Source organism: Camelus bactrianus, chromosome 29 (genome assembly GCF_048773025.1).
Source record: "Camelus bactrianus isolate YW-2024 breed Bactrian camel chromosome 29, ASM4877302v1, whole genome shotgun sequence".
NCBI lineage: Eukaryota > Metazoa > Chordata > Mammalia > Artiodactyla > Camelidae > Camelus > Camelus bactrianus.
In genome coordinates, this window is record NC_133567.1 from 6,730,658 (window position 1) to 6,758,081 (window position 27,424).

The following is a 27,424-nucleotide window of genomic DNA, read 5'->3' on the forward strand; positions in this document are numbered from 1 at the left end:
GGCAGCTCTGGTGTCTGGTGAGGGCACCCACTCCTGGCTTACAGGCAGCGGTCTTCTTGTGTCCTCACAGCAGAGAGCAGGGAGACGTGAGCCCTCTCTGGAGCCTCTCGAGGGCGCTAATTCCATCCGTGAGGGCCCCACCCTCATGAGCTCATCGAATCCCCTTCACCTCCCAAAAGCTCCGCCTCCTAGTACCCTCACATGGGGGAGTTTCAACATATGAATTCAGGGGAAGGGGAGTGGTCACCAACACTTCCATCCATACCAGGAGCCCACAATCAGAGAGAAGGACTCTTTAAACACTAAAGGTTACAATCTACACAGTCAATTTCACTGCAGCAATCTATCAAGTGTGCTCGGAGCACAGAAGAGGGGAAATTAGTTCTGCTTATGGAAGGAACTCAGAAGTAAGTCCTGTGGGAGAAATGATACCTCAACCAGATACTGAAGAAAGAGCAGGAGTTGACTAAGAAGACGAGTGGGGGAGGGGATTCTTCAGACGAAAGAATGACTCTAAAAATCTCTCTGTCTCCATCTCTCTCTCTCTCATTGCTTAGTATGAATAAAACCAACTTACCAGTTTTAATCAGAGCTAAACTAGTTCTTTTAGTTACTCATGAAGTTTCTCCAAAAGTTATTTGTTTTCAGCTTATCCTCTGTTCATAGCATCTACAAAAGTGACCTCCTGAATTTGCAGACTGCAGAATTTTAACAGTAATAATAACAGAATGAAATTTAATATTAAACGTAAAGTACCTTTGTGGCCAACAGCCCATGTGCGTTCTCCAGCCCCACTAAGGCTGATGGGAAGCTTCAGTTGCTGCCCCAAGCTTACAGGTCATTGAGCACTTTTTAATTTTACTATAAGTCGATGAAATTCAAGAGCCATACATCTACTTCCAAAGTAAATCGTTTTCTGGAAATCACTGAATACTCTGCATGAACAACAAGCGTTTTGCAAACTGATTTGCTCCTCTTACCTCCATGGGGAAAGCTTTGAAGTTAACTGTGTGCTCCGAGCCACGCTGGTTTTCTCTTCCCCAGTGAAATCTAACCTCATACAGCTCGAACTCATGCCCTTGAGGTAATGGGCCTCCTGACAGAACTGGAAAAAGAAAACAAAGTCCGTTTAATCACATCTCAAACACATTCACCAGCACAGCGTTATAAACATTGAGAACTTTTTTTTTCAGCCACAAGGTCTCACGTGCTCTACAGATTAAATCCATAAGCCAAAATGAGAAGGGTGTTACAACTGGGCAGCGAATCTGTCCTGTCACCTGGATACAGCAGAAGTTCCGGGACTCTGCAACACTTGGCGATGAAACATAGACGTTAACCTCGTGAGCATTTTAGGCACAGGTGCAGAGAAAGTCAACAGGTCAGGGCAGTAGCCACACGCCCTGAGAGTTACACTCAGCACTGATCGGGGGACAAGACGGCGCTCTGGGTCTCAGACTGACCACTAATGTGCTCGAGGCCTGTCAGCAAGTTAAACCTTGCTTACAGATAATCCATTTATACGAGCAGGCTTTCAATCTAGAGAGCAGGTATCCACTGACAAAACTGTCCATGAAGAGAATTATTATGAAGCCACCTTGATTTTTCAACAATGAAAACACATTTTTAAAAAAGCAATCCATCATCCCGTATCACAAATATTGACTACACAAAATTGTCATAAAATATTCACAATACCTAAAATATTAAATTTAGTTCCATGCGGCCTTGTCTCTAAGTCTCGTTTCTGGATGTAACCTGTGTCCCAAACAAGGGCACGCTGAAGGATGGTGAAAAATGCATCTGTTTAAGAACCTGTCAGAGAGAGGGTGTATAGCTCAGTGGTAGAGTGCACGCTTAGTGTGCACAAGGTCCCCAGTACCTCCATTAAAAAAAAATAGCAATAATAAATAAATAAATAAAGCTTATTAGTTATAATACTTAATTTTTAAATATATTAATAATTATTAAATAAATAGTATAATTAATTATAATAACTAGCAATAATAAATAAACAAATGAACCTAATTACCTCCTCCCCCTCAAAAAAAAGAATTTAGAAAAAGAACCTGTCTTGAAGCAACAGAACACTTTCATTAGTTAAACACACCCTGATGTCGTACAGAGAAATGTGAAATAAAGTTTATTACATGTGGCCAATTTCAACACAAAGGTTATTTGCATTTTTCTTATAAAAACTGTTCATTCTAAATGGTATCAACTAAGGATTATTGGTTCTTGTCAGTCAAGGAGCTGACCAAGTTCACACCCCGTTGAAGGGATCCCTTTGAAAGAGGCGGGTGTTCACACTCAGGCTGTAGTCGTGAAGGCAGCAACGGAGGCCAAGGTGAGTGCCGCCTGGAGGAGCAGCCTTGTGGGCCATCCTTACTCTAAACTCAGAGGAGAAGAAACAGGGCTGGCGCAGCCATATTTACTTATTTGGTTGGTTCTTCATCTGATAACTCGTCCCCCAAAGAATTCAAGGCTGTTTACAGCAAGGTTCCTATCCCGCAGCTGGACGGCACCGATTAGGAAGAAGAGCAAAGGGAAACAAAGACAGAAAGAGACGGAACAGTGAGGTCCTCGCCCACATGAACAGCATCGAGTCCTTGCTAAAAGGTCCCCCCAGATTCAGTGCCAAGCCTTCCTCCAGTTCAACTGATGAAGAAAAACAGCATCAGTGGCAAAAGCTATTTTAATTTTTCAAGGGCTCAGACCTCACATGCGGGGGGAAGAGAAGCGAGGTGCCTGGCCTTTAAGATGCCACGGTGGCACGCACACTTTTAATGTCTTCCTCGTCCTTGGTCTTATTTTACGTTTCGCCATGACTCGGAGGGGTCAGTGTCATCATCCCCATAGACAGGGGAGAAAACACGGCCGAGAGCGGCGGGGTGTGACTCGCCCCGGTCCCCCAGCTAGCCTGTCCAGGAGTCTGGAACTCGAGTCTTGTGACCCACATCCCACAGTGAGACAGGGCCAGGGAACCCCAGCTTTCAGAACCTGCGAGCACAAACCAGAAAATGGTGAGTTCTTTAAGCCTAGATTTCTAAACTGCAGTCCCCTCCTTGAGTATTACCTCTCATCCTATTTCCTAGAACAATCCAAAAATAAGATTTCAATACGTGGATTAAAAGGGATTACTGATATCCAGAACCGCGATGCAGGCTCACTGCACCTTCTTCAGTGAGCACCCTGCCGTGGATTAACGAAGGAGTAGGGTGTTTTTATCTCAACCAGGGTGCCACAGCTTCCAAAGAACCCCAACACTGCTTCCTTGCCCTTGGCTGGGTCCAAACTTGGTCTTAAGAAAAACTGGGAAGGAGGCCTAGAGCCTCCCCGCTGTGAACTCCACCTCTCAACCAAAAAGAACAAATGGGAAAGGCTTCTTAGAAGTCTCGGACCTGCTGCTCCCCAGCCTGCAGCATCAGAAGGGGGAACACACCCTCACCTGTGCAGCTACAACCTGGCCTGAGGCCCGGCGGGGAGCGGGAGGCGGGGGGGGGGGGTCAGTCACACTCCACTTTTAAGAGAAAGCAGAAAATCGTCTTGGAGGAGGCATAGCTACACTCGGCTAAGGAAAAAGAAAGGGGTGTATTGTGGACTGAAGCCCACGTGAGATGGGAAAGAGTATTAAAAAAAAGAAGTATTTCCCCAAAACATTTTCATCAGGTACACACACATAATTTCTGAAACTGAAACAGAGCATCCACCAGTATTTTCTTACAGAAAGAGATGAAGAGGATCCTGGCAGTGATTTCAGGGACCAAAAAGAGACCCATGCTTCAAACTCACCCCCCGCCTGACCAATGCCCAATATTCCTTTAGCTTAAAACTTGGGAACACAGCTGACATTTTAAATGCCCTGGAAATTCAAGCTGCGCAGATCTATGTCTTGTTAGGGAGAAATTCTAGCCCCGCAGGGGTTCCCTCAAAAAATATTTCAACAAATATTTTGTGATCACCTACATTATACCCAGCACCATCTTCAGTGCTTAAGATAACACTGATTTTGACAAAGCAGACAGAATTCACAGGCCCCTGGAACTTACATTCTGTTGGGATGAAATGTCAATTTATACATTTATGAAGATCACATTTTTGCTGTGATATTTGGTCACTACATGGCAGTTTTGATGGCTGTGACGTCATTGCGTTCAATGAAATTATCATGAAACCATAATCTCAGGGTCTTAACGTTCTGTTGGGTTGAACGTGAATGCAAAGGAGGGGAGCATTTTGCCCAGGTCCCGTCCCCAGGGAGGTGACAAAGGGGCAGCTTCCAGCCAGGAATCGGCTCTGGGGCTCCTCACTTTTGCTGCAGATGAACAACCCAAAGATAAGCCCCCTAAGATCGCACGGCTGTGCAAAGCCGTCAAGAACGACAAAAGCCTGAATGCAGAATTTTATGAGGTGCCAGGTAAAAGCATTTCCTGCTCATCCCCCAGGAATGACCGTGTTTACAGACCACAAATAAAGAGCAGCTCTGTTTTACCCATTTGGCAACATCCTCTTAAGGCATTTTCCTCCCTTTTCACCACTTACTTTTTCCATAGGAAAACTAGTCACACCAAAAGAGGAACACTTTTCCTGCACTTACGAATATCACTCAAATTTTTCTGAGTGATCTCTTATCACTATGTGGCAGGTTTATTGGTTGTGATGTCATTATGTCCAATAAAATTACAATGAGACAACACGAAACTCACACTGATGACAGGCTGCATTTCCTCAGAAGGACGAACTCGTGAAAAGAATACAGTTTGAACCGGTGTCATTACTCCCACCTCCGTTTTCCTTCACGCCTTGCCTTTGACAGGCCTGGCCACTGTTTATAGACATAAAAGAGCCCCTTTCAGAAGCTACTGCAAAATTTGAGAATCCCTTAAAGACGTGATGTATATACATTTATCTAGATCTATCCAAGCTTCTATCATCTTTTGCTGAAAACAGATTTGCCAGATAGTTCAAAAGCTTATTCCTCCTCGTTCCATTGGTGTTCAACACATACGTGTTGAGATGGGCTCCACGCCCAGCCCGGGTGGACCACTGAGTGCATAAAGAGCAGGACATAATCTCCGGGCTGGCGGGGGGATCTCAGTGCTTAAGGAACTAGATGTAACAGCAGGGACTGACTGCATCAGAGCCGGTGAGGGAAAGTGCACCAGGCACTCCGAGGGCCCCCCGCAGGGGCTGAGCCAAAGCCAAGGGGGCATCAGAAAGTCAGGGAAGACTTTCCGGGGGAGGTGACGGCTACGCAGAGTCTTGAAGAGAAGGCTAAGGGAAGAAGGGAGACAGTGCATGCCGAGCGGAGAGAAGAGGCTGAGAAAGGCTCGGAGATGTGAACCCGCCTGAGTGCGTCCCACGAGAGCACAGTTGGAGGAGTCCGCCAGCCCAGGGCCAAAGGATCTGAAGGTCAGAAGAGGATTATGGCCCATGCTGAGGGGCTGGAATTTATCATGGGGGGAACCATCGATAGCTTTTAAGCAGGAAACTAATATTTTTGCATTTTAAAATATTACTCCCAGGCCTGCCTGGATGGTGGACCAGCAAAGGGCAGCCTAACCATTTCAAAAGTTATGTGACAGCCAGGTAAAGACGGTGAGGCCGGGAGACACAGCCCGCTGGAGCCACGACCCCAGCACGCAGGGAGACCAACGCCAATGGTCCCCAGAGGATCAGGGGCCTCCAAGGTTCATTTGCAAAAGGTTCAAACATTTTTTTTTTCTTTTTAGTTATTTTTAATGTTGGAGGAGGGGATAATTAGGTTTATTTATTTATTTATTTAAATGGAGGCACTGGGGATTGAATCTGGGACCTCGTGTACACTAAGCATGCACTCTACCACTGAGCTATATCTTCCCCCCATCTTTTTCTTTTTTTTAAGATTCAAAGATTTTATAATCTCACTTTAACTTTTAAGTTATCCCAAATTTATTCATAAAACATTGCAAAAATAGTATTAGTTCTTTTTTAACATCTGAAGTCTTGAAAGCAATAATCAACATTTTTTATAGTCCTGAGCTTTTAACCCACAGCTTTACCTCATATTAAAGAATAAATATCATCGGCTTGTATACCGTGCAACGGTGGGATCCACGGTAGGGAGAGGGGGCCAGTTAAACTGGGTCTACACGAGCAAAGTCAGCAGGTGAGGGCAGCTGTCCAGGTAATTCTAGTCCCCCAAAATTAGCTAATAATAAATGTAATCATAAAGAAATTCAACCCTGATGTTTCATATAAAGAATATAGAGCCTCTTCATAAGTGAAAATAACTTTAAGATATTTTTTGACGACTTCATCTTTCAATCAGCAAGTTTGCCTAGGATATACCATAAAAAACTGTCCTATTTTCAGATTGGGATTTCAAAATGTAGAATAGATAAACAAGATTATACTGTATAGCACAGGGAAATATATACAAGATCTTATGGTAGCTCACAGAGAAAAAAGTGTGACAGTTCATGTATAATTGAAAAATTGTGCTCTTCACTAGAATTTGGCACAACATTGTAAAATGATTATAACTCAATAAAAAATGTTAAAAAGTTGTCCTATTTGGGGGAAAAAGTATGATTAATAATAATAATAATAATAATCTACTCTAAATTTAATATTGAGAATTATCAAAGACCCAGAAGTAAGTCTTTCCAGTTAAAGTTTCTATAAGAAGTTGCACTGCAGGGCACAAATGACCTACCTTAATTTGCAATTTCTCCGATACCAATGGTGCATGAAAAAAAGTGGTCACGCACCACTTGTTTTCAGACAGAATGACATTCTACTGCGTAAACCTGGGCAGCCTGACACCTTTTTCACAACTTAAGTATAAAACCACTCGGGCTAGAAATCTGCAATTAAATTTTTATACTTAAGCTGCTTCTTACACCACTTAAGTATATTCGGTTTTAATTTGTCCGTGTTTGCTAAAAATGCTAATATTCCCAGGGGACAGCGATTCGTGGATCCTAGGGAGAAATTAAATGACACATGTGGCAGCTTTAATAAGGCTGTCCCTCCTCAGGGAGATGGCAGGACCAAGAGTCTGGCCGGGTCACGCCCGGAATGTGATGCCGGGCTCAGCTCCACCTGAGGGGGAACTGTGCCACCTTGAACTGTCACAGCACAGGCTGAAGGAGGGTGACAGGCTCCAGACTGTGGCCCAGCCACAGGGGCTCCACCCCGGCGAGGCCCTGCTTCCCGTTCCACACAAGCGATCACTGAGGTCGGCAGGCGGCTTCCCAGAAAGCTCTTGGGCCCCCTTCCTTCCAGCACCACCGGCACACAGCAGCGGCAGCTCTGGGCAACTGAATCTCTTACAACAACCTTCAGACGCTCCCAGTCCCTCCCAGATCCCGTCTTACTCAGTGTGGCCAGGTTAATTTTCCTAAAACAACATGCTAATTATGACTTTATCCTACAGAACAACCAAGAAAAGGGTTATACTCTTTAGACCTAGTTTAAGATCCCTGGTGAATTTGCCTTCACACAGCTTCTCCACTATATTATCTATTAACCCCATTCAACGTGAATGAATCTCTCCTTCCAGATATACTGAAGAATTTGCATTTCCTCATCCGCTCTCCAGACCTTCCCGCAGCCTCATCTTTTTCATCTACTGTCCTCTCTTTCCACACATCCCAGTCTTCCCAGTCCACATGCGAGTCCCCCTTCAACAATCACTGCAAATGCTACTTCCTCCGCAAATCCTTCCCTAATAATTTCAGTCCCAAATAATCCCTCCCTGTATGCCTGTCTCTCACCACCTATCCTTGTAACCTCCCTGATGGCTGGCTTTGGGTCTGATTCATATCAACTTGATCCCAAGTATGGAACACTTCACATAAAGCAAAACGAAGATTGCCAACTGTGCCCTGCAGGCCAGAAAAGCGCAGGGAATGTGTGTGTGTGGTTCACAGGTCCACGGCTCCAGCCTCTCCAGACAGACTCGACATCTGGCAAACAAGGCGTGCTCTCTGCAGTTTGCTGATTTCCCACAGACCCCACCAGTCCCTACTGCCTTCCAACACTGCAGATAAAGCAGAGGGTCAGTAGCTATTTACGAGTTTTGCTCTCCTGCTTGCCTTCATTTATAATACCTTACCTGGCTCTCAGAGACAAGTGAATTTGTAATTCCTGTAGTAAATGATTCATAAACGGGTATTAATGAAGGACTCTCGCGTGAGGAGTGGTTGAAGGAACTATGTCAGGAAGGAAAAATGGTAGCTCCATGATATGACAGTGGTGGTCAGTATTTTAAAGAATGACACGTGAAAGTACAATCGCATGTGTTCTGTGGCGGTCCAGAAAGAAGACACAATGAGGGCAATCACAGAACTTCTCGATTTGGAGAATTACTCAAGAGCAAAGTGGATTTCCTCAGTGAGGAATAGATTTCCTTTCCTGAGCTGTTTAACCTGAGGCCACCCAGCCACCTGCCAGAGGGTCTGAGATGCGAGGCTAGACGGGCAGGCCTAGGGGCCCATCCCACTAGGTGAATCTAAGATTCAGGCCCTTTCCTGAACTCATCTGCTCCCTGACTAGAAATCAGAACAGCGAACAAAGCCGCATACAGTCCGTACGAGTGAGCCGCTTCTAGGGCGACTGGGTCACAAGAAGAGAAGGGGGCTGAGGAAGAAACTTCGAGGAATTCCATCATTGAAGGATAACAGAGAATGGAGAAGTGGCAGAGAAAGGGCAGCCAAAATTAGGAAGAGACAGCAAGAAGTGCGTGTCCCAGAGACCAACGGGAGAAAGAGCTTCCAAAACTTCCAGCAGACGCAGCAGAATTGAAGCATTTTAAGAATTTTAAAGTGGTCTTCTGCTTGTGGGATGGGAAGATCGTCGGTGACCTTGGTCTGGGAACTTTCAGCAGGCGGCTTGCCTGGCTCGCACCCGTGACACACTCAAACTGAAAATCCCGGGTGAGGTTACTGCATACGGGAACTATAGCCTTAGGATTATGTTAAAAGCTTTACTTTCATACGTATAAGCGCTCAAATTAGGCTACAACTCTTGTAACTCTTTTTGGTAATTCTGTATTATTTTTTAACATAAACGAAGCCAAACAATCAAAAAAGAATTGTGCTTATTCTATGAATTTTTTATTTTAAAAAAAAAACAGCATCCAAGGAAACTTAAATGCATTATCACCAAGTGAAAGAAGCCGAGTGAAAGACTATGAAATGTGTGACTCCAAATATATGACACTCTGAAAAAGGCAAAACTAAGAAGACGGCGGTAAGATTAGCGATCGCCAAGGGGTGGGGAGGGGCGGGGACACAAGGAGGAGCACGAGGGTTTTGAGGGCAGAGAAATTGTTCTGTATGAAATTGCAATGGTGGATACACGTCATTATCCATCTGTTCAAGCCCATGGAAAGTACACCACCAGGAGTGAACTCCAGTGTAAACTTGGACTTGAGGCGACGGTGAATGTCAGTGGAGGCTCATGTGCCCCCCTGGTTACACTCCTCTGCTTGTGGTCAACAACCAGAAAGCAGGACAGCCAGGTGGGAGCCACCACACCTTCTCCCCCAGAGAAGCCGACATGCCCACAAAGACTCCTCCAGCCACACAACCTGGTCCTACATTGTCACGTCACTGTGACGTTCCCCAGACCTCAGTCCCTGCCCGTGTGCACAGAACCGCTGATCTGACTTTCAGATCCATTCCTACATATGACCAAAGAGCCAAAGATCGCTGGGCATCTAAGAAGACCTCCAACCTAAAAGAGACAGACCAAAACAAACAGAAAAAGGATCCCTAATAAATAGGGACATACAGGGAACAGGGAAAGAGCAATGCAGGAAAGAATGGAGAAAGATCCTGTAATTAGGAAATAAATACTGGTAGCTGTTTGTTTTTTTTTTTAAAGTCTTTCTTGACTCATAGAATAAACACAATTTTTTAGAAAATTACAAATGTAAGAGCAGAAATTAAAAGTTTAAGAGAAAGAAAAATCGAAATTAAGAAAAGCTACCAGAAAGTAGAAGAAAAAGACCAAAAGATAAATAGATGTTATGAAACAAAGAGAAAAGAAAACTTAACAATGAATTAATATAAGAAAAGTTCTAAGAAATGAAACACACACCTGTCTTGATTGAATGCGGCCACCAAGTACCCAACACAGAGATACCTTCTTTTCAGAAAGTTACTGGAAGATGAACTGCAGAAGGGAATAAACCAAGAAACTCCCTGAAATGAGGGAACAACCTCGAAAGACGATGTCACAGCATCCAGGAAACACGGGACTGGACACGGAGACAAGCCAAGGAACTTCCTAGGCTCGAGGTCCAAGGAGCTGGCCGTCCACATGGGGCAGAAGAAGGGAAGGGAGGCCTCAGAGAGAGGAAGGACGGAAGGACTTTAGAGGGCTTTCTGAATCTCCTGGGAGAAGATCTGCCAGCCAACCGTCAGAGAGTTTGGAAATGAAATCAGAAACAAAACACCAAATAAACAAAAATACACTAACCCCAGGGGGGAGAAACCCCTCATTATTCAATAAAGGAAACAGAATATAGTCTCAGCTGGAAAGAACAGTTGCACATTTATAATTAAAAAACACTGAGTTAATTTAAATGACAACTGTAATTTAAGCAGACAAGGACATGGGGTGGGGGGGCAAAACCATGATGGGGAAGAGTCATAAAAGGACTAGCCTCGTCTTCCATCCAAAGCACGTCAGTATAAATGTGTTATTAAGAAATGTGGATGAGGCAGTAAGAGAAACAGGTAGGAGTCGAAAGTGGTTGTCGCCAGGGCAAACAGTTCGAGGTGGGGAGGGGTGGCGCGCAGCCAGAATTACAGTACCGGTCAACTATTTTAAGTTTACATCCTATTTTGATACAGACAAAGCTTGAATTAAATAAATGAAATAAATGAAAGCTTAAATTAAATAGATGAAAAGCCCAGAGTGTTTGGGGCTTGCAGATCATTCCTTTGAAAAGCTTGTATATGTTAGAAAACAAATAAACAAACTAGTCCAGACATGGTATTTTCGTTACATTTTTTTTTAATTCGGAGAAATAGTAAAAGAGACGAAACAATGGAGAAGAAATGAGTCTAGTGGCAGAAAGAAGACGGGGCATCTGAAGGAGCAAGGTCTCCAAGGAGGCAGGAGTAAGGGGACTAGATTGTGTGCGTCAAATTAGACCCAGAGAGAAACACAGACAGCTCCTCCGTGGTGGTCCGGGGGGACCCTGTGGTGTAAGGGCTGAAACGTTGCTTGATCATCTCTATTTTGGGGTGAGGTAGGGGACGAAGGAAAATTGTAAACGTCTGAGAAGGTACTGGGGAGAAAATGGTAAACTCAGTTTGAGCAAGCAAATCTGATCTTCGAGTAGGAAAGGAGACACACTGCCTTAATTGACAGCACTGGTCCTCAGTCACCCCTCTACACTCCTGTAATACTGTGACACTAACCACGTCCTATTTACCCTGACACTTTGAAAGTCTCTGGTTTCACTTATATGAATCCTCAAGAACCATCTTATCCATGTGTATAAAACCAACACTCAGTCACCTTGGTGCCTGATGTGAAATGTGTGTTTGTTGCACAGACACATGTTTATTTCCAGAAGTACAAAGGCATGCCAACATGTTAATACACCTTAAAATGTAATACCAATATTACCTTAAAATGTTTTTTATATATCAGAACAGTCAGCATTCAATAATTTTCCTACACATTTAAAAATAATGCATAATGTCCCATCATAGATAACCCCCCTGACAAAAAAAAAAAAATCTGAAGTTCAAATGTACATCTGAAGCTGTCTCTTTGGCCACATCCATATAACACCTAGATTCTGTTTTGGGTGATGCCCAGTCTTTGAACTTGGGATGGCAGGGAAGACTACATGAATCTATATCTCATGGATTCTAAATCCAAGCTCAGGAACATTCACAACAAATTAAGCATCCATAGTTGGATACCAATACCTTCCCTTTCTAATAATAAATTCAAAGGTTTTATGGCTTGAAATACTAAATTTATTGATTCAGAATTAATTTGAGTACAGTCAGTCTCTGTTTATTAAGCACCTCCTAGCATTTCAACACACTCTAATTTTAAATCCTTCCCAAGGGGGAAATACAGTTATTATTCACTATGAAAAGTATGATGCTAATGCTCACTTTAAAGTATTCTGCTTTCTCCTCCACTACATTTAAGCCAAAAACCACTTTCCTTGGTAATTGCCAAGAGCTTTTCTAAAAAACATTTCAGATCCATCTCAAACAAGTTTAGATGGGAGGAGGGGAGTTAAAAACACATAAAATTAAGAGCTTTGTTTGCCATCTAAATCTTTTGTTGAGTTTAACGGATGTCTTTGACTGCTATTAGTAAAATTCTTGTTGTATAAATATAGTAGAGAAAATTAATTTGAAAAGTCTCTGTTGAATGCCATATTATGTCAATAAATCCTAAGCTTTAGTTGCATAAAGCAGTAAGATAGAGAATTATAATTATCTAAATGATTTAAGCTAATCAACAATTTAGGATAAAATGCAGGTTGGTGCACCTGCATATACTTTTCCTCAAATTCCACACAGTTGCGATTTGACCAACTAAGGTTGTACCAATAACACCATACAACATACAACAACCAAACTGACACCTTCGTCATTTCATGCTTTCCTCTTTTCAAAAATGTTTCAGAAAACAATTCCCCAAAATGCATTTTGTAGTATATAAAGGTATCCTGCCAACAGAGTTAAGATAGCTCTATCTTTAAGGTCATACAGGCTAACCAGCTCCATGATGACTTCTAGTTTACAAGAGCGCACAAAAACATCTCAAGTACCTGATTTCGACTTCAGGATAACCTGAATGGTATGTCCATCGTTGGTGACCTCGCAGTCCCGGCAGACCACGTAATTCGGGGAGAGGCGGACTTCCAGCAGAGAGGGGTCGTATCTGGCTTCTCGTGAGTTCAAGTTAATGGGAGACTGGTACTCCCCGTTAGCATCGGGAAACACCAAGCCCCACTCAACACCTGAGGACAAAACGAAGCAAATTTAGAACAGATTTAAAAAATAAGTTACAGCAGAATTTAGCATGGGAAAGCTAGCTTAAACACTGTTTATGATCCTTGCCATTATTAAGAAGGTGATGGCTACCACCTCTTTACAGATACAATGTAGTAATAATAATGTGTGTGAATTTTTGCATTCACATATTTTGCATTCATATTTTGAATGATCTACTGTTATCAAACACCACATTCAAAGTCCCAGACTAACAAAATATTCTACTTGTCCACACAGATGTAGTAATCTATGGGTCTAGGAAATTTAGGTCATCTTTAAGTGATCAGGAAAAAAAATGATACCACAAAAATTTCCTCTGCTCATTAGTTCAATTATGTGCAGTACCTGGGAGATTCCTGTAACTCTCAGCACGCTTGGTGAGAGCCAAAACGCATAAATCTGCTGCTAGTGAATAAACACTTCTTATCAGAAAAGCAAAGACAGTATTTTGAAGTGTGCATATGCACGTACACACGTATCTATATACCGTGCACATACGCATAATATAATTTCCATATTTTTATAATAAAATTTATAAACTCTACATTTGTTTCAGCGTACGTAGTCAACATCAGCGCCAGTAGTCAGCGCTGTTAGCAGTCCTAAATCTTCAAGGATACCTCAAGGAAACTAAACTTTTTATTAAAAGCTCAGCCCCCTTCTCGCCAGGCCCACCGATTCGGCTGGAAACTGAGGACTAGTTTAGAGAGAGTGGAGCGGCGGCAGCATCCTTCCCGCAGAGTCGTGGCTGAGACACTTTCTCCCTGCAGGGTCCTCTGAGCAAGCAAGAAACTAAGTTTCACTAACGCTGTGTCCTCACGGTGTTCAGTACCGTGCGACGATGCTCGTCTGAGCTACTGGCAAGACAGAAATGTCACCGCCTGAGCCTTCAGGCTCGCCCTCCGGATGGCGGCAGGTGCCAGCCGCTGCCCGGCAGGAAGGCCAGGCTCCCGGACGCGAAGGCAGGCGCCGGGCACGCCCGGTCTCCCCGAGCGCCTGTTGCCCCCGAGCGGCCAGGGCTGCGGGAGAGCCGCGGAGACCCACGTGGGGAAGACGCGCCGCGGCGGTGCCAGCCCCCCGACGCCGCGACGCGCGGCCGGTTACCTTCCTCGTAGCCCCACTCCACTCCCTCCTCCTCTTCCTCGTCGTCCTCCTCCTTCTCCGGGAAGGCGACAGAATCTTCGATGAAGCTCAGGTCAGCCATGGGGAGGCCGGCGGTGCCCGCGCCTCGGCGGGGCGAGCGCTCCGGGCCGCGAGTGTGAGCGCGTGTGAGCGGCCGGGGGTGCGCTCGGGCGAGTGTGAGCGCGCGTGTGTGCGCGAGTGTGAGCGCGCGGGGACGAGTGTGAGCGCGGGAGGCGGAGGGCGAGGCGGGCGGGGAGCGCGCGGCCGGGCGCTGGGCGCGGGGTCCTCGGGCGGCCGGCGCGGGGAGCGGGGCGCGAGTCCGGCTGCAGCGCGGGAGGAGCCGCGGCCCCGGGAGCGCGAGCGGGCGAGTTATAAGCCCGCCGGGCCGGGCCGGGCTGGGCAGGGGCGGGGCGGACTCGGGAGGGACCGCCCCCTGCCTCGGGCTCGGGGCCGGGGTGCACGGCCGTCTGAGGCCCCGGGGATCCGGGCCGAACCGCCCCCCACTACGCGCACGCGCACACACACACACACACACACACAGACACACACACACACAGACACACACACACACACACACACAGACACACACACACACAGACACACACACACACACACACACACACACACACACACACACATACACGGCACCGCCCTAACCGCCGGGTCGCCTCCCCACCCGCTCTCGCTCACCAGCTGCTCCCGCTCCCCCGCGCCTTCCTTCCAGAGCCCCAGGGTCCGCCCTTAGGACCCCTGGACGCAGGGCCTCGGTCAGCGGCTTCTTACCCTTAGTTATCGCATCCTTCCTCCGGAAAATACCACAAAGAAAGAAAGGGGTCGGGGAGGAGAAAGATGAATTGCAGCGGATAAGCGAACAGAGAGGGCTGGGAGACCCCGTAACAAAACAAAAAAGTTTCCCGCTCCGAATATTTATTATTGAACGTTAACTTTTTGATTCGGCCTTGGAGCACAGTGGAGAACAGTAGGGAAACATTTACAATTGTGGTTACTAAAAATATTTTTTAAAATTTTTATTTTAATCTAGACAAGTAATTTAGGGACATTTTTCCGTTAAAAAAAAAATTCAAAGGCAACAGGAGTGAAAGACAATAAAGAAAGGGTGTTTGGTTTTAGTTTCAAGTCTGGGGTGCTCCCGCAGGCGCAGCTTGCTGTGTACACAGCTCCAAATCGCCTGGAGAAATCGTGTAAATAATGAAATGCACACATTGCATAACAAACAGGAACCTTCCTGACCCAAACAGTTACCTCTTCAATATGCTCCTCAGTCCCGTGTGAATGGCTTCAACCCCCTGTTCGAAGGCCTTTTTAAATGAAGCTCTAGCCAATAACCCCGGAGCAGGCTAACCCCGCAGTTTTAGAAGGTATATGTACGTAATAAGCTCAGATTTGGACTTTAAGTAACACTTGTTTTTATGTGCTCTGTGCATACAACAAAACGTTAGCGGTTTGAGTAATAGGTTCCTAAACTGTACCACCCTCTGAATGTTTAAGTCCTCTGTATAAGGATGGAGATGCTCTGTCTGGGAGATTCTTAGGTTCTGTGTTTCTTGCCCTCACTGCCCACTCAGCCATGCACTTTTATAAAAAGCCATTTCACAGGCTATTAGAAATTTCTCCCAAAAATGGATTGGGACTAGGCAGGTGGGGAAGTACTCAATCATTTCTGCAATTCTGCCACTTTCTGGAATGTTTAGCAAAATAAGTGAAAACTATTGGTCAACTTAGCTTTGAGGATCTCAAGCATTCTTGTAATTTCTCGTTCCCCTTAGCACAGAGATCAGAAAGCCACCAATCAGAGGACTGAGCCACAGTTTGAGAGAGACTAACTTCACTCTTCACTCACTGCCTTTGGTGTTCTTTAGTGGAAACTCTCCCTCCCCTGCATCTTCAGTGGAGACCCTGTCTCCCCTGTACCTCGGTAAGCCTGGGATTTGCAGAAGCAGAAGTCAACTAGCTTTTAAAAGTAATAAGCACAACCCAAAATATTAACCACTTTCCACTGAAGTTCTTCTGAAAGGAACACTTTATTTCTTTTTCCATTCTTGAAAACTCTCACATTCTTGAAATTTTCAATCCAGTTTCTTCTTAGAAGTATGTTCACACATTCATCCAATGCTGTAGCTAATGGGAACTCAGGAAGAATATCAGTAACAAAATCACTTTGCAAGCCTGAGCTCCTCAGCAAGATCCATGCCCTTCTGCCCTCAATCCTGCGTAAGTGCTAAATTGCAACCACTGTGTAACAACCAATTTCATTTAAAGGATCACGTAACTTATAGAGATGTTTACCAAGCCAGAGGACAGCAAAATCACATGGAAAAAGCTCAGTTTTTCAGGAGTAAGTAGTGTGCCATATTTACAGCAGGCAAGCTGAGATAGTGAATTGTTGATACTGAATTTTGCAGCTAATAGGCAGTTTAGCCTATAGCCCACAATGCATCACCGTTCATAAATGCAGTTAACTGCTAGACACACATATGTTTATCCATACGTATTCTTTGTGAATTTTTCAACATAGTGTGTGTAATGTAACTCCTCTCTGCAAGCCTGGGGTGCCCTACCCAGCAACATATGAGCCATTTCACCATACATCCAAATATTCAATTAGCAGCCTTAATTGCTTTGAGACTGTGTGCTTCAGATTTCTGCTAATTAACAGCACCTTAAGACCTCCTCTTCTCAAAACCCTGCACTGTATTATCACTAAAGATGGAATTTCTATTTCCAGTTATTATGAGATACCTGTCACCAGAAAACTGAAACACACAGATGAAAGATATAGGCCAATTTTTTGATTTACAAAATGGAACAAGCACACCTAAATCTAGTATCATAGAGTCTAAAAATAATCATGCCCTATATTATGAACATAAGTATTCTGTGTATCACTCTGTATAGTTTTAACACATTTCAACCTAATGTCATATCTGATTCCTTAAATTAACTTTGTATTACTCACTTCTAGTGTTTGCCTAAGAGGTCAAACCACATCCTAGAAAAGTGTATTAACACTAAGAGCTATATAACTAACTACTATTTGATACTATGAAAATAGGAATAGAAATGCCTAAAAGAAATAAAGAGATACTAAGATTGCTTCACAGCACCCCATATTTAAACAACCCTCTCTCCCAGTCTTTTCTCACTCTTTGCCTACCTTCCCAAGGCTTTCTTACTGTGTTGGTGAGTTTGAGGCCTAGATTAGTCATAAACAATTGTTACCTTTTGCTTGTGTGTAACTTATGCTCTGGGAACACCTCAAGGTTGGCACTTATATGTGTGTGTCAAATGGCTCTTCCCAAGATGATCAATTTTTGAACTTCAGCAACAGTGAGTTGTGTTCCTTTGTGTGCGCTGCTCTGCCCTGGGCACTGTGGGAGACCCCAAAACAAATAAAATCCTGTTTCTGCCCTCAAGGAATTCACAGTTCTCTTGCGAGTGGGGTGGTGGGAGTTAATAATTAAAGATAATGTGTTAAGTAGAAATGCAATTGCCATCACATCTAAGGAAGATGCGATTTAGACACATGACAATGACCCAGAAAGGTTTCTGGGAAAAGATGGCATTTGAGGCAAACCAAAAAAGATGAGTAGGATTTTGGTGGGTGATAAGGGAGGGAAGAGCATTGCCGGGCCAAGAAATGATGTTGAATCATGGAAGAGCTGGTTGTAGATCCATTTTCTCCCCTAAGTGCCTTCTGTGGCCTTCCAAAACTCATCTGCATCTCTTGGAACATGTGTGCTTCCATGTGCTCAGGTCTGAAGTAAGACAGTTCTCTTGTTGTTTCGTTTGTTAGTCTGATTTTTGTTTTCTCTGTAAAGATATTAAAATTTTCCTGACCACATCCACTGATTTCTGAAGGTTTCAAGCTTTGCTTATAAGGCAAGATGTTCTGTTTCTTTTGTTTACATTTCTTTCTTCAGCAGATTAATCTCATACCTTACCTGCTTCAAGTTGAGTTTATCAACCTAGTTCGTTAGCCCTCTTCTTGCTCTCTTGTCTTCAGAAGCATCAGCTTTTAGTCCTAGGGTTCAGCAGAGCTGTGTAGATTGTGTTATTGTTCCTGTCATTCACGATTGTACGTCGCTGCTTTGACTGATTGAATATGAATATAAGTGCATGCACCACTTTCCAATAGAAACTTGAGGAGTTACTGTGTGGTTTCACTACCATGTTTGTCCCTTTGCCACAAAATTACCCAGTTCAGGAAAGCCTCCTTCAGTTAGTCTGGATCCTGGAATGAAGAACAGCCACAGATGAATGAGAACCACAGCCATCCCAAAGTCAATATGTAACGTCAGTGAGAAATCAATCCCTTTGTTTGCTACAACACTGAGCTTTCAGGGCTGTTTGTTACAGTAGCATAACCTAGCAAAAGCTGACTGTTACAGTAGCCCATCAGGTAAAGGTGATTTCAAGGGTAACCTTCATTTGCTCAAATGCTTTTTGGTATCTCTCTTTTTCTCAAAATAAAAGTACCTCTCTGGCCTGTGAGGAACTAAACAGCTTCAAACAGTGCCCTTCTCCCCACCTTGCAAACTTCTCAGAAGGCCCAGCCCAGTTGGGATTCTCACAGCATCACCACACAGTGAGAAAGCCCTTATGCATGGAAAACTCCCATCTCCTCTAGTGGACACAGGCCATAGATAGCTCTCTGGACTTCTCTAAGATCGCACCAGGTAGGCCTGGGACCCTACACCTCCTTCAACATCAAAATGAAAGAGGCTGAATTTAGGGTGTCTGAGATCATTAGGTTTATGTCTCCAAAATCTATGTTCATAGCAAGCAAAACCTTCTCTAGGTGCCTTCCTGGTACTCTGCCAAATGAAACCCCTGCTCGAGTGGTTAAAGTGTGTCCATGGTAACCCCGTGCAGATCTCCAGCCCTGAAGTGAAGATCGTGTGTGAAGTAGGTATCGTAGGACCTCCTCCAACAGACAGGGAGCTCCCGGGGCAAGAGCGCTTTATTTCTCCTTGTATCCCCTTACGGCAGGACTCAGGAATCAGCTTCCCTGCGCCACCCGACTAGCATTTATCAACATACTGGTGCAATAAAATTTCCAGCAACGAGGGTGGCAGCTTTCAGGGTGTAGTGGGACCACCAAAAAGGGAATGATCAAGAGTACTTGGTGGCAAGTGTGTCAATAGGGGCTTCATAAAGGAAGTGACACATGTGCTGGGTCTTAAAAGGTAAATAAGTACTCTTTTGCCCGCAGCAGAGAGAAGGAAGGGAGGAAAGAAGGACATTCCAGTGAAATGGAAAAGTAAACAACAAAAACTCAAATATAGAAGCGAGTCCGGGTACACTTTTCGAGCCAACTTTGTTTTCTTTTCCTGTGGCGTTAAGAAGGTTTTCTGTGGTGTTAGTAAGAGTGCAAAATGACACCTTTAAATAGTATGTCTCTGTTTTAGTGATTTTTTTTAAACAACATGTCTCAGAATAATCTCATGTCGTGAAATAAAATACAAAGGAGATGCTCGGTGACTGCATCCTGTTGGCAGAACAACAGGACTGAAAATGCATTGAGCGCTCGCGACATTAAGACAAGATGCCATGGCCAAGTGAGAGCAGCCTGTGGGCCACACGTATTCCCACGCGCCTGCCGCCCCGCGTGCTGACGTGCTGTTGGCTGGAGGGGCCGCGGGTCAGCCTGTTGTGCACTGTGGGAAGCCAGTTCCCAGGAAAAGAACGTCTGAGCCTGGCAGTGTTCTCCAAAGATCGCAGCTGTCACTCCTGCCCTCCTGTAGTCACAGGCTGCTCTTCCCAGTGGGAGGGGCAGCTAGTTCCCCTTCCAGTGAATCAGGGCTGGCTCTGTGACTTGTTTTGTCCAACAGACTGTGGTAGAGTGACCCTGTGCCCCTCTAAGAAGGCTGGTCAATTCCTCTTTTGCTGTTAGGAACCAGTCATGGTGTCAGAAACCCCACCACCCAGAGCCCACCTGCTGTGAGGAGGCCCAAGCCACCCACGCCACACGGGAGCCCCGGGGCACAGGTGTGGGAGACCTTCCAGCCCAGCTTAGCCCCCAGCTGAACGTGGCCAAGTGAGTGGCCCCAGCTGGCAGGATGCGGAGCAGAAAAATTGCCTGTCTGAATCCTGCCTGAATTCCCGGTCCCCAGAATCATGAGAAACCGTAAATCATGGTTTTAAGCCACCAAGCTTTCGGGTGGTTTATTACGCAGCACAAAATAACGAGCGAGCACTGACTGTGTACCAGGTGCTCTGCCGTAAGCATTTCCCAAAGACTCTTTCCTCTGAGTCTCATAAGAGATTCAATAATATCATCTCAGGTTCAGATGAGAAAAAAAAAGGCTTAGACTTGCCTGTGGCCACAGATAGAGGGGGCAGGTGACCCGAGGTCTGTCTCTCTCTGGAACCTGTGCCCTGAACCACCAAACTGACTGCCCATGGAGCAGGTGAACTCAGCCAGTGTGCTCTGTCTCCACGACCAGGAGAACATGGGCTGTAGGAACAGTTAGGAACCACACAGCAATTATTTTTATTGAAGCACAGTTGAATTGCAATGCCGTGTTAATTTCTGGTGTAGGGCATAGTGATTCAGTCATACATATATACATATTCTTTCTTATATTATTTTTATTTTAAGTTATTATAACATATTGCATATAGTTCCCTGTACTATATATACCATTGGACTTTGTTGTTTGTCTATTTTATATACATTTGTGTCTGCAAATCCCAAACTCCTAATTTATCCCTCTTTCCCCTTTCTTTGGTAACTACAAGTTTGTTTTCTATGTCTGTGGGTCTGTTTCTGTTTTGTAAACGAGTTCATCTGTCTCATTTTTTTAGATTCCACATATAAGTGATATTTGTCTTTCTCTGTCTGACTTACTTCTCTTAGTATGATAATCTCTATGTCCATCCATGTTGAAGCAAATGGCATTATTTCATTCTTTTTTTATGGCTGAGTAATGGAATACTTATTTTATATATATTTATATGTATGTATACATACACATACAGATACACACACACACACACACCCCATAACTTCTTTATCCAGTCATCTGTTGGTGGACATTTAGGTTGCTTCCATGTCTTGGTTACTGTAAGCAGTGCTGCTATAAGCATTGGGGTGCATGCACCTTTTTGAATTAGAGTTTTCCCTAGATATATGCCCAGGAGTGGGACTGCTGGATCATATAGTAACTCTATTTTCAGTTTCTTAAGGAACCTCCATACTGCTTCCTTACTGGTTGTGCCAAATTACATTCCCACCAACAGTATAAGAGGAGTCCCCTTTCTCCACACCCTCTCCAGCATTTATCACTTGTGGACTTTTGAATGATGACCATTCTGATCAGTGTGAGGTGATACCTCATTGTAGTTTTGATTTGCATTTCTCTGATAATCAGCAATATTGAGCATCTTTTCATGTGCCTCTTGGCCATCTGTGTGTCTTCATTAGAAAAATGTTTATGCCTTCTGCTCATTTTTTGATTGGGTTGGTTTTTTGTTATTGAGTTGTGTGAGCTGTTCAGACAGAAATTTAAATGCACAATCCAGCCCTACTGCATCCTTCCTCTGGGCAAACAGGGAGGTATACTGGACCAGTCTTGGCAGCCGGGGTCAGGAGGGTCAAAAATGGAAGTGTCAAGGAAGCTAAGAAAGGAAAAAGAGAGGTACAAAACTGAAACTTTTAAAATTTATTTTTAATTAAATAAAAAGATTTTATTTTTGAGCAGTTTTTTGTTCCAAAGCAATTGAGCAGAAAGTACAGACAGTTGCCACCTCCCCCCTCACCTCAGCCCAGTTTCCCCGGTTATTAGCATCTTGCATTCGTGTGGTACATTTGTTACAATTGATGAGCCAATAATAATGATCCATTATTATTTCTTGAGGGGGTAGGTAATTAAGTTTTATTTATTTATTTTAATTGGCAGTACTGGGGCTTGAACCCAGGACCTTGTCCATGTTAAGCATACACTCTACCACTGAGCTATACCCTCCCCACAATGATTCATTATTATTAACTAAGGTCCATAGCTTACATTAGGGTTCACTCTTTGTGTTGTACATTCTGTGTATAATTTTAAGCCTCTGCTCAGATATAGAGAAGGGACTTTGTGGCTGGAATCCCATGTTGAAGATCAACCCTCCCCTGCAGCCATGATTTAGTCCACCTCTGTTGCTCCTCTGACCTCTCTGTCCCTCTGGCCGGTTTGTCTGGACCCCTGCTCTGGCTTTGCTGCCTTTTGTCACATGGCTCCCAATCCACAGCTTACCGTCAACCTCCTGCTTCCTCTGCTCAGACTAACAAGCCAGGATCTGAAGTCTCCTGTTGGACTGCGGAGTCCTTGCTCGTGGACCAATGATTTGCTCAAGACCTATTATGTATCATGTGTGTCATGTGATTTCACTCATTAATTCATAATAATCTGACAGGAGGTATTTTTTTTTAATAGATGAGGAAACTGAAACTCAGAGAATTAAATGTTCTGCGAATGAGCACACAGCTAGCAAGGGGAGGAGTGACACAGGTGTAACCAGCTCCGCAGCCAACACTTACCGCGTGCCCCTTTCTCACCTCTCACCTGCGAGTCAGGTTTTTGTACCAGAATCCCATTCAAGGTGTCATTAGTTATTCATCCATTCACATTTGCAACCAGCTCTCAATGGGATACGAATTAAGTGGCTCCTTAACAATCTAACATGCTCAGCAAAAAAGGCAGAAAGCCTTCAAGATGCTTTATATGAAATGTTTCTGTTTCATAAAGAGCCTGTGTAATGAGGAGGAACCAGGGACACTAATGAAATACACAAAGCAGTAAACATTCCTAATGCTAATGGGCACAGCGTGTTCACATTATGGTCGGAACCCCACTGACTGGGCTTTGCTGACTATCACTTTGAGCATAATTTTTGATGATGGAAGAGAGAGGCTAGCGTGATGCAGAGCACACCAAGCGCTGAACGAGGCTGACCGTGCTAGTTTCAACTGGGGCTTCATTCTTTAAGGGGCAGTAACGCACGACATATTCCCCACCTGGCAAAGGAGATAACAGAAAAAGAGACTAAAACTACAACATGAGAGATTTTGGTGAGACACAATACTTATCAGATATTAAGAATTATTTAAAACAGTCCTCTTCAAGAGTCTGATGGAAACACATACCTTGTTAAACGTGTTATTACCCTCAGCAGAATATACTATATTGGAAGTGGGTATAGTATAACGGCTTTGTGGCTTAGTAAGTTTTGATCTTGATCAAGACATTTAAGCTCTCTTTGCCTCAGTTTCCTCATCAGTAAAATGAGGATAATAATAAACTACAACAGTCAGTTCTAGAGTGCTTGTGAAAATGCAAATTTGTTCCGATGCCATTGATATCGTAGGGAACGATTTAAGCACACCAATACTTCCCTGTGTGCTTGTGAGGAACACGAGACTAAAGCAGAAAACCAGACCCAGTAGAACCAAGTCATGTAGGACATACATACACAAAGGCACTCATGCACCCACCTCAAACATCTGCCAACGACACCTGACTTTCCAACTCCGCATCAGATCTCAGCTGACCCTCCTTCCACCCCTTCTCAGTAATTCACAAGCTGCAGACACATCCCCAGGCAAACGTCAGATCTTTTCCAAGTTAAAATGCCACCCTTAGTTTAGCATTTATGCATTTCTTAACCTTTGAATGTGTGTAAAAAGCTGCTACCATTTTATTCGACTCCTTTGTTATTTTTAATGTGTCACCATTGAAGATTTTTGAGTGTTGTGCCCCTAATCCCATTTTCTCCAGAAGCCCTGGAGCTGTTTTTGCCAATTTTGCATAGCACGGTGTCTTTTAGCAACACAGGTATCACATTATAGCAAAACTGACTGTATCTGCCACTAATAAGCACTCAAATAGTGTATTATTGTTGTAATTATAAGAAACTGATATTTCTTAGATCATTTTCTCTTCGAGTTAATCTGATTATTGTCATCATTAGTTTGAATACTGTCCATGTTGCTACTATTATTATTAATATTATTCTTGTTGTATTCATATTCGGGAATGTCTTTAGGATGTGCACACTCGTGAGATTGCTCAAAGTATATGAACCAGTACGGGAACAGTCCATCACTTAAGAATTTCAAATGTATTGCCTACCCTACAAACTTGACCGTATCTCTTTGAGACCACAGTGCAAAACAGAACCTGCTGGTAATCAGCAGGTAGCCCTAAGTGTTTGACTTCAAGATAGTTTGATTTCAGACATCCAGCTGTATTCTGGACTAGTTATCCATAAGCCTGTTTAATCAATTATCACATAGATAAGGGCATGATATTTACATTTCGGGTGTAAGCAAAGTAATCAGCTGAGGTCACGGGAGGAAGACAAGATTATTCGAGAAGTGAGCTTTTTGCAAATTATCTGTCCTGCTTGTGCACCTTCAAAAGCAAAAATCACATGTGAACTATCATTAAAGACATGATGAGAATGCAAACACTAAGTCCTAAGATTCATTCACGCATCCCATCAGTGCAGCCAACCCACCACAGATCAAAAATATTCCAGGGGAGAAAAGAAATTCCAGAAAGTTCCAAAAAGCAAAACTTGAATTGGCTGTGCCTTGGCAACTATTTACATAGCATTTGCATTGTATTAGTGTTATAAGTAATCTAGAGATGATTTGAAGTGTACGGGAGGATGTGTGCAGGTCATACGCAAATACTACACCATTTTATACAAGGGCAACCTTGTGTGTGTTCACTGTGGGAAGAACCACACACACCTTGCTTCATCCACATTCATGCACCAGCGATGTTGACAAGGATGGCATTCTCTTCTGTACGAAAGGCAAACATATACTATAGAGATATCCCCTCACAATTGTAAGACAGAAGCTAATATATGTGAAGGTTCTTGAGAATCATAAATAATTATACAAGTGTAGATTGGCTTCATAATCATTTTTAAGTTGCTTCCTAAATCACATCTAGAACTATCTTTGCAAATAAAGCACTAGGTGCCCCAGAATGAGCAATGACGTAATAGAGGAAACTAATAAAGACTGAGAAAGAATCATTTGGAGTCAACCCTGAAATTCTGAATTTTACTGAACAAACACCATCATCTCACAAAAATGTGACAGATGCCCCAATTGCATACCCATTGTCAAAAGAAACATTTCTCACCTTTTAGGTAAAGTTCTTCGGTTTGTCTAAACCAGTGGTTTTTTAAGTGTGATCCTGGACCGGCAGTATCAGCTTCACCGGAGAAATTGTTAGAAATGCAAATTTCTGGGCTCTGCTCCAGACTCACAGAATCAGAAACTCTGAGAGTGGAGCCAGTGATCATGTTTTAACAAGTCCGCTGGGCTGAAGTTTGAGAACCAGGGGTCTGACCTGTGTTGTCCAACAGGGTCATTACAAGTTGCTATTAACCATTTGAAATATGGCTAGTCCAAACTGAGACAAGCTGGCAAGTGTAAAATTCACAATAATTTCAGAAACATAGAAAAAAAAAAACCCATAAAAGATTTCTTTAATGTTTTTATATTGATTACGTGGTGAAATAATAATGATTTGGAAATGTCAGGTTAAACGAAGTATATTATTAGAATCAATTTAATACGTTTTTTAAATTTTTTTAATCCAACTAAAAGAAAATTTATAATTGCATATGAGCTGCATTATATTTCTATAGGACAACACTGCTCTAGACCAAACTTCTTAAAAATGTCAAAATACACTTCACAAAATTCCTATGGAAAATTATGTAACCTCTGCCTGAATATTTTCAATGGCAAGGGATCCACAATCAACACTTTCATTTCTGAACAAGTCTTTCATATATTGAATTAAGATCTGCTTTGCTGTAACTGCCTGTTTGTTTTAGGTTGTTTTTTTTTTTTTTCCTTTACCCTGGCTCTGACCTCTGGAACTACATATAATAAGAATAACCTCTTGCTTCATGACAGTTCTTCAGTATTTTATAACCTGAATCAATGTCAACAATGTGTCTTTGTGTTTGCCAGGCTGAAAATATCCCCTGCACCATCATTTGTCCACATAATGCGTGATTTCAAGAGCTTCTGGTTTCCTGGTTACTCTCTGCGAAGCATCCTCCTCTATGGTAATAGCCCTCACGTAGGAAAAACGGTCCAAGTGTTGGAAATGCGCCAAAGTGATTTCTGGTGTCTTTTCAGTGGAGCTCAGGGCATTGTTAGCAGACCCTCAGGGTTGATCTAATTCCATAGGGGTATGAACGTTCAATTGCCTCATGTTGAGGAGGCTATTTCACAAATGTGCTGGAAGAGAGTTTAAATTCTAGAAAAAGGGTAAGAGCACAAATGCTGTATGCCCACAGCCGTGTGAATGACTCCCGTTCATGGCGATGCAAGGGAAGCTATAAGTCGGACTCTCATCTTAAGTGGATTTAAATTAGTGAGTTAAATAATATATTTGACATGTGTTCATTTTGTTTTTGTGATTTTTCACCTTTCTGAAAATCATGCTGTTAACACTCCTGAAATAGGATTCCCAGCACACAGTAGGACACACCGGATGTGGTCTGAGCCCAGCGGGCTCCTCTGCGCTTGGCTGGTTACTCCATGTCTCCCAACGCCAGAGCTTTCTAATGACCTCACTAGCACGACTGAATTCTTGTCTTCACAGACGCTGCTCTAGCCCAGTTTCCCCTATCCCATAGCTTTTATTTTATAACTCAAATGCTAGCTTTTTTTTTCTGATGTTCTTGCCTTTTAAATTTAATGTTGAGAATCTAAGCACATTATTCGGCCCGAGAAAACCTCTGTCGTGTCACTGATGTCTTTATCAAAGTGCACACTGGATGCCAAGAGCCACTCAGAGCTCAGTCAGAACTCAGAGAGGCGTTTGTTTGAGCAAAATCTGCTTCCCCGGGTGGGAGGAGAGAGAGGAGGGGGGGAGGCGCTCTCTCCAGACGCCAGGGGAAGCACGGAGACCGCTGCAGGCGTGGTCGGGCTGAAAAGCATCCCGTCTGCGGGTGGGGCCTGCCCTTGGGAAGACTAACGCACAATTGTCCTCTCTTCCCTAATGCTGTGCTTCGATAAAATTACTCTCCTCCAGGGAGTGTAAAATGAAGACTATAAAATTGCTGGAGCCCCTCCCCAGGGCCTCACATGAGGCCCCATGACCTTGAGGGACCCTGAGTTTCCTTGGCTTCCCCGCAAGTCTGCCCCGCACTCAGCTGACTTGCTGGTTCAGAGCGAGTACCTGATGGTGCTCACCGCGTGCGCAGCCTCGGCTTTTATGCCGCTC

At 43.8% G+C, this 27,424-nt stretch overlaps 1 protein-coding gene and 1 long non-coding RNA gene across 7 annotated transcripts in view; one reads left to right on the plus strand and one right to left on the minus strand.

Moving 5' to 3' along the window:
* Window positions 1–14,515, minus strand: part of CA8 (carbonic anhydrase 8) — a 79,538-nt gene extending 65,023 nt beyond the window's left edge. The window contains exons 1-3 of one of the 4 annotated variants that reach the window (XM_074355110.1): window positions 14,073–14,515; window positions 12,803–12,994; window positions 981–1,105 (exon numbers count right to left, since the gene is read on the minus strand). In XM_074355110.1, coding sequence (XP_074211211.1) covers window positions 981–1,105; window positions 12,803–12,994; window positions 14,073–14,232 — 477 coding nt within the window. In that variant the 5' untranslated portion in view covers window positions 14,233–14,515. The remainder of the gene's footprint in view (window positions 1–980; window positions 1,106–12,802; window positions 12,995–14,072) is intronic. The other 3 variants (XM_074355107.1, XM_074355109.1, XM_074355108.1) reach the window with 3 other exon arrangements.
* Window positions 14,086–27,424, plus strand: part of LOC123613030 (uncharacterized) — a 41,842-nt gene continuing 28,503 nt past the window's right edge. For all 3 annotated transcript variants that reach the window (XR_012503224.1, XR_012503225.1, XR_012503226.1), the window contains exon 1: window positions 14,086–14,223. This is a non-coding gene — a long non-coding RNA (uncharacterized LOC123613030). The remainder of the gene's footprint in view (window positions 14,224–27,424) is intronic.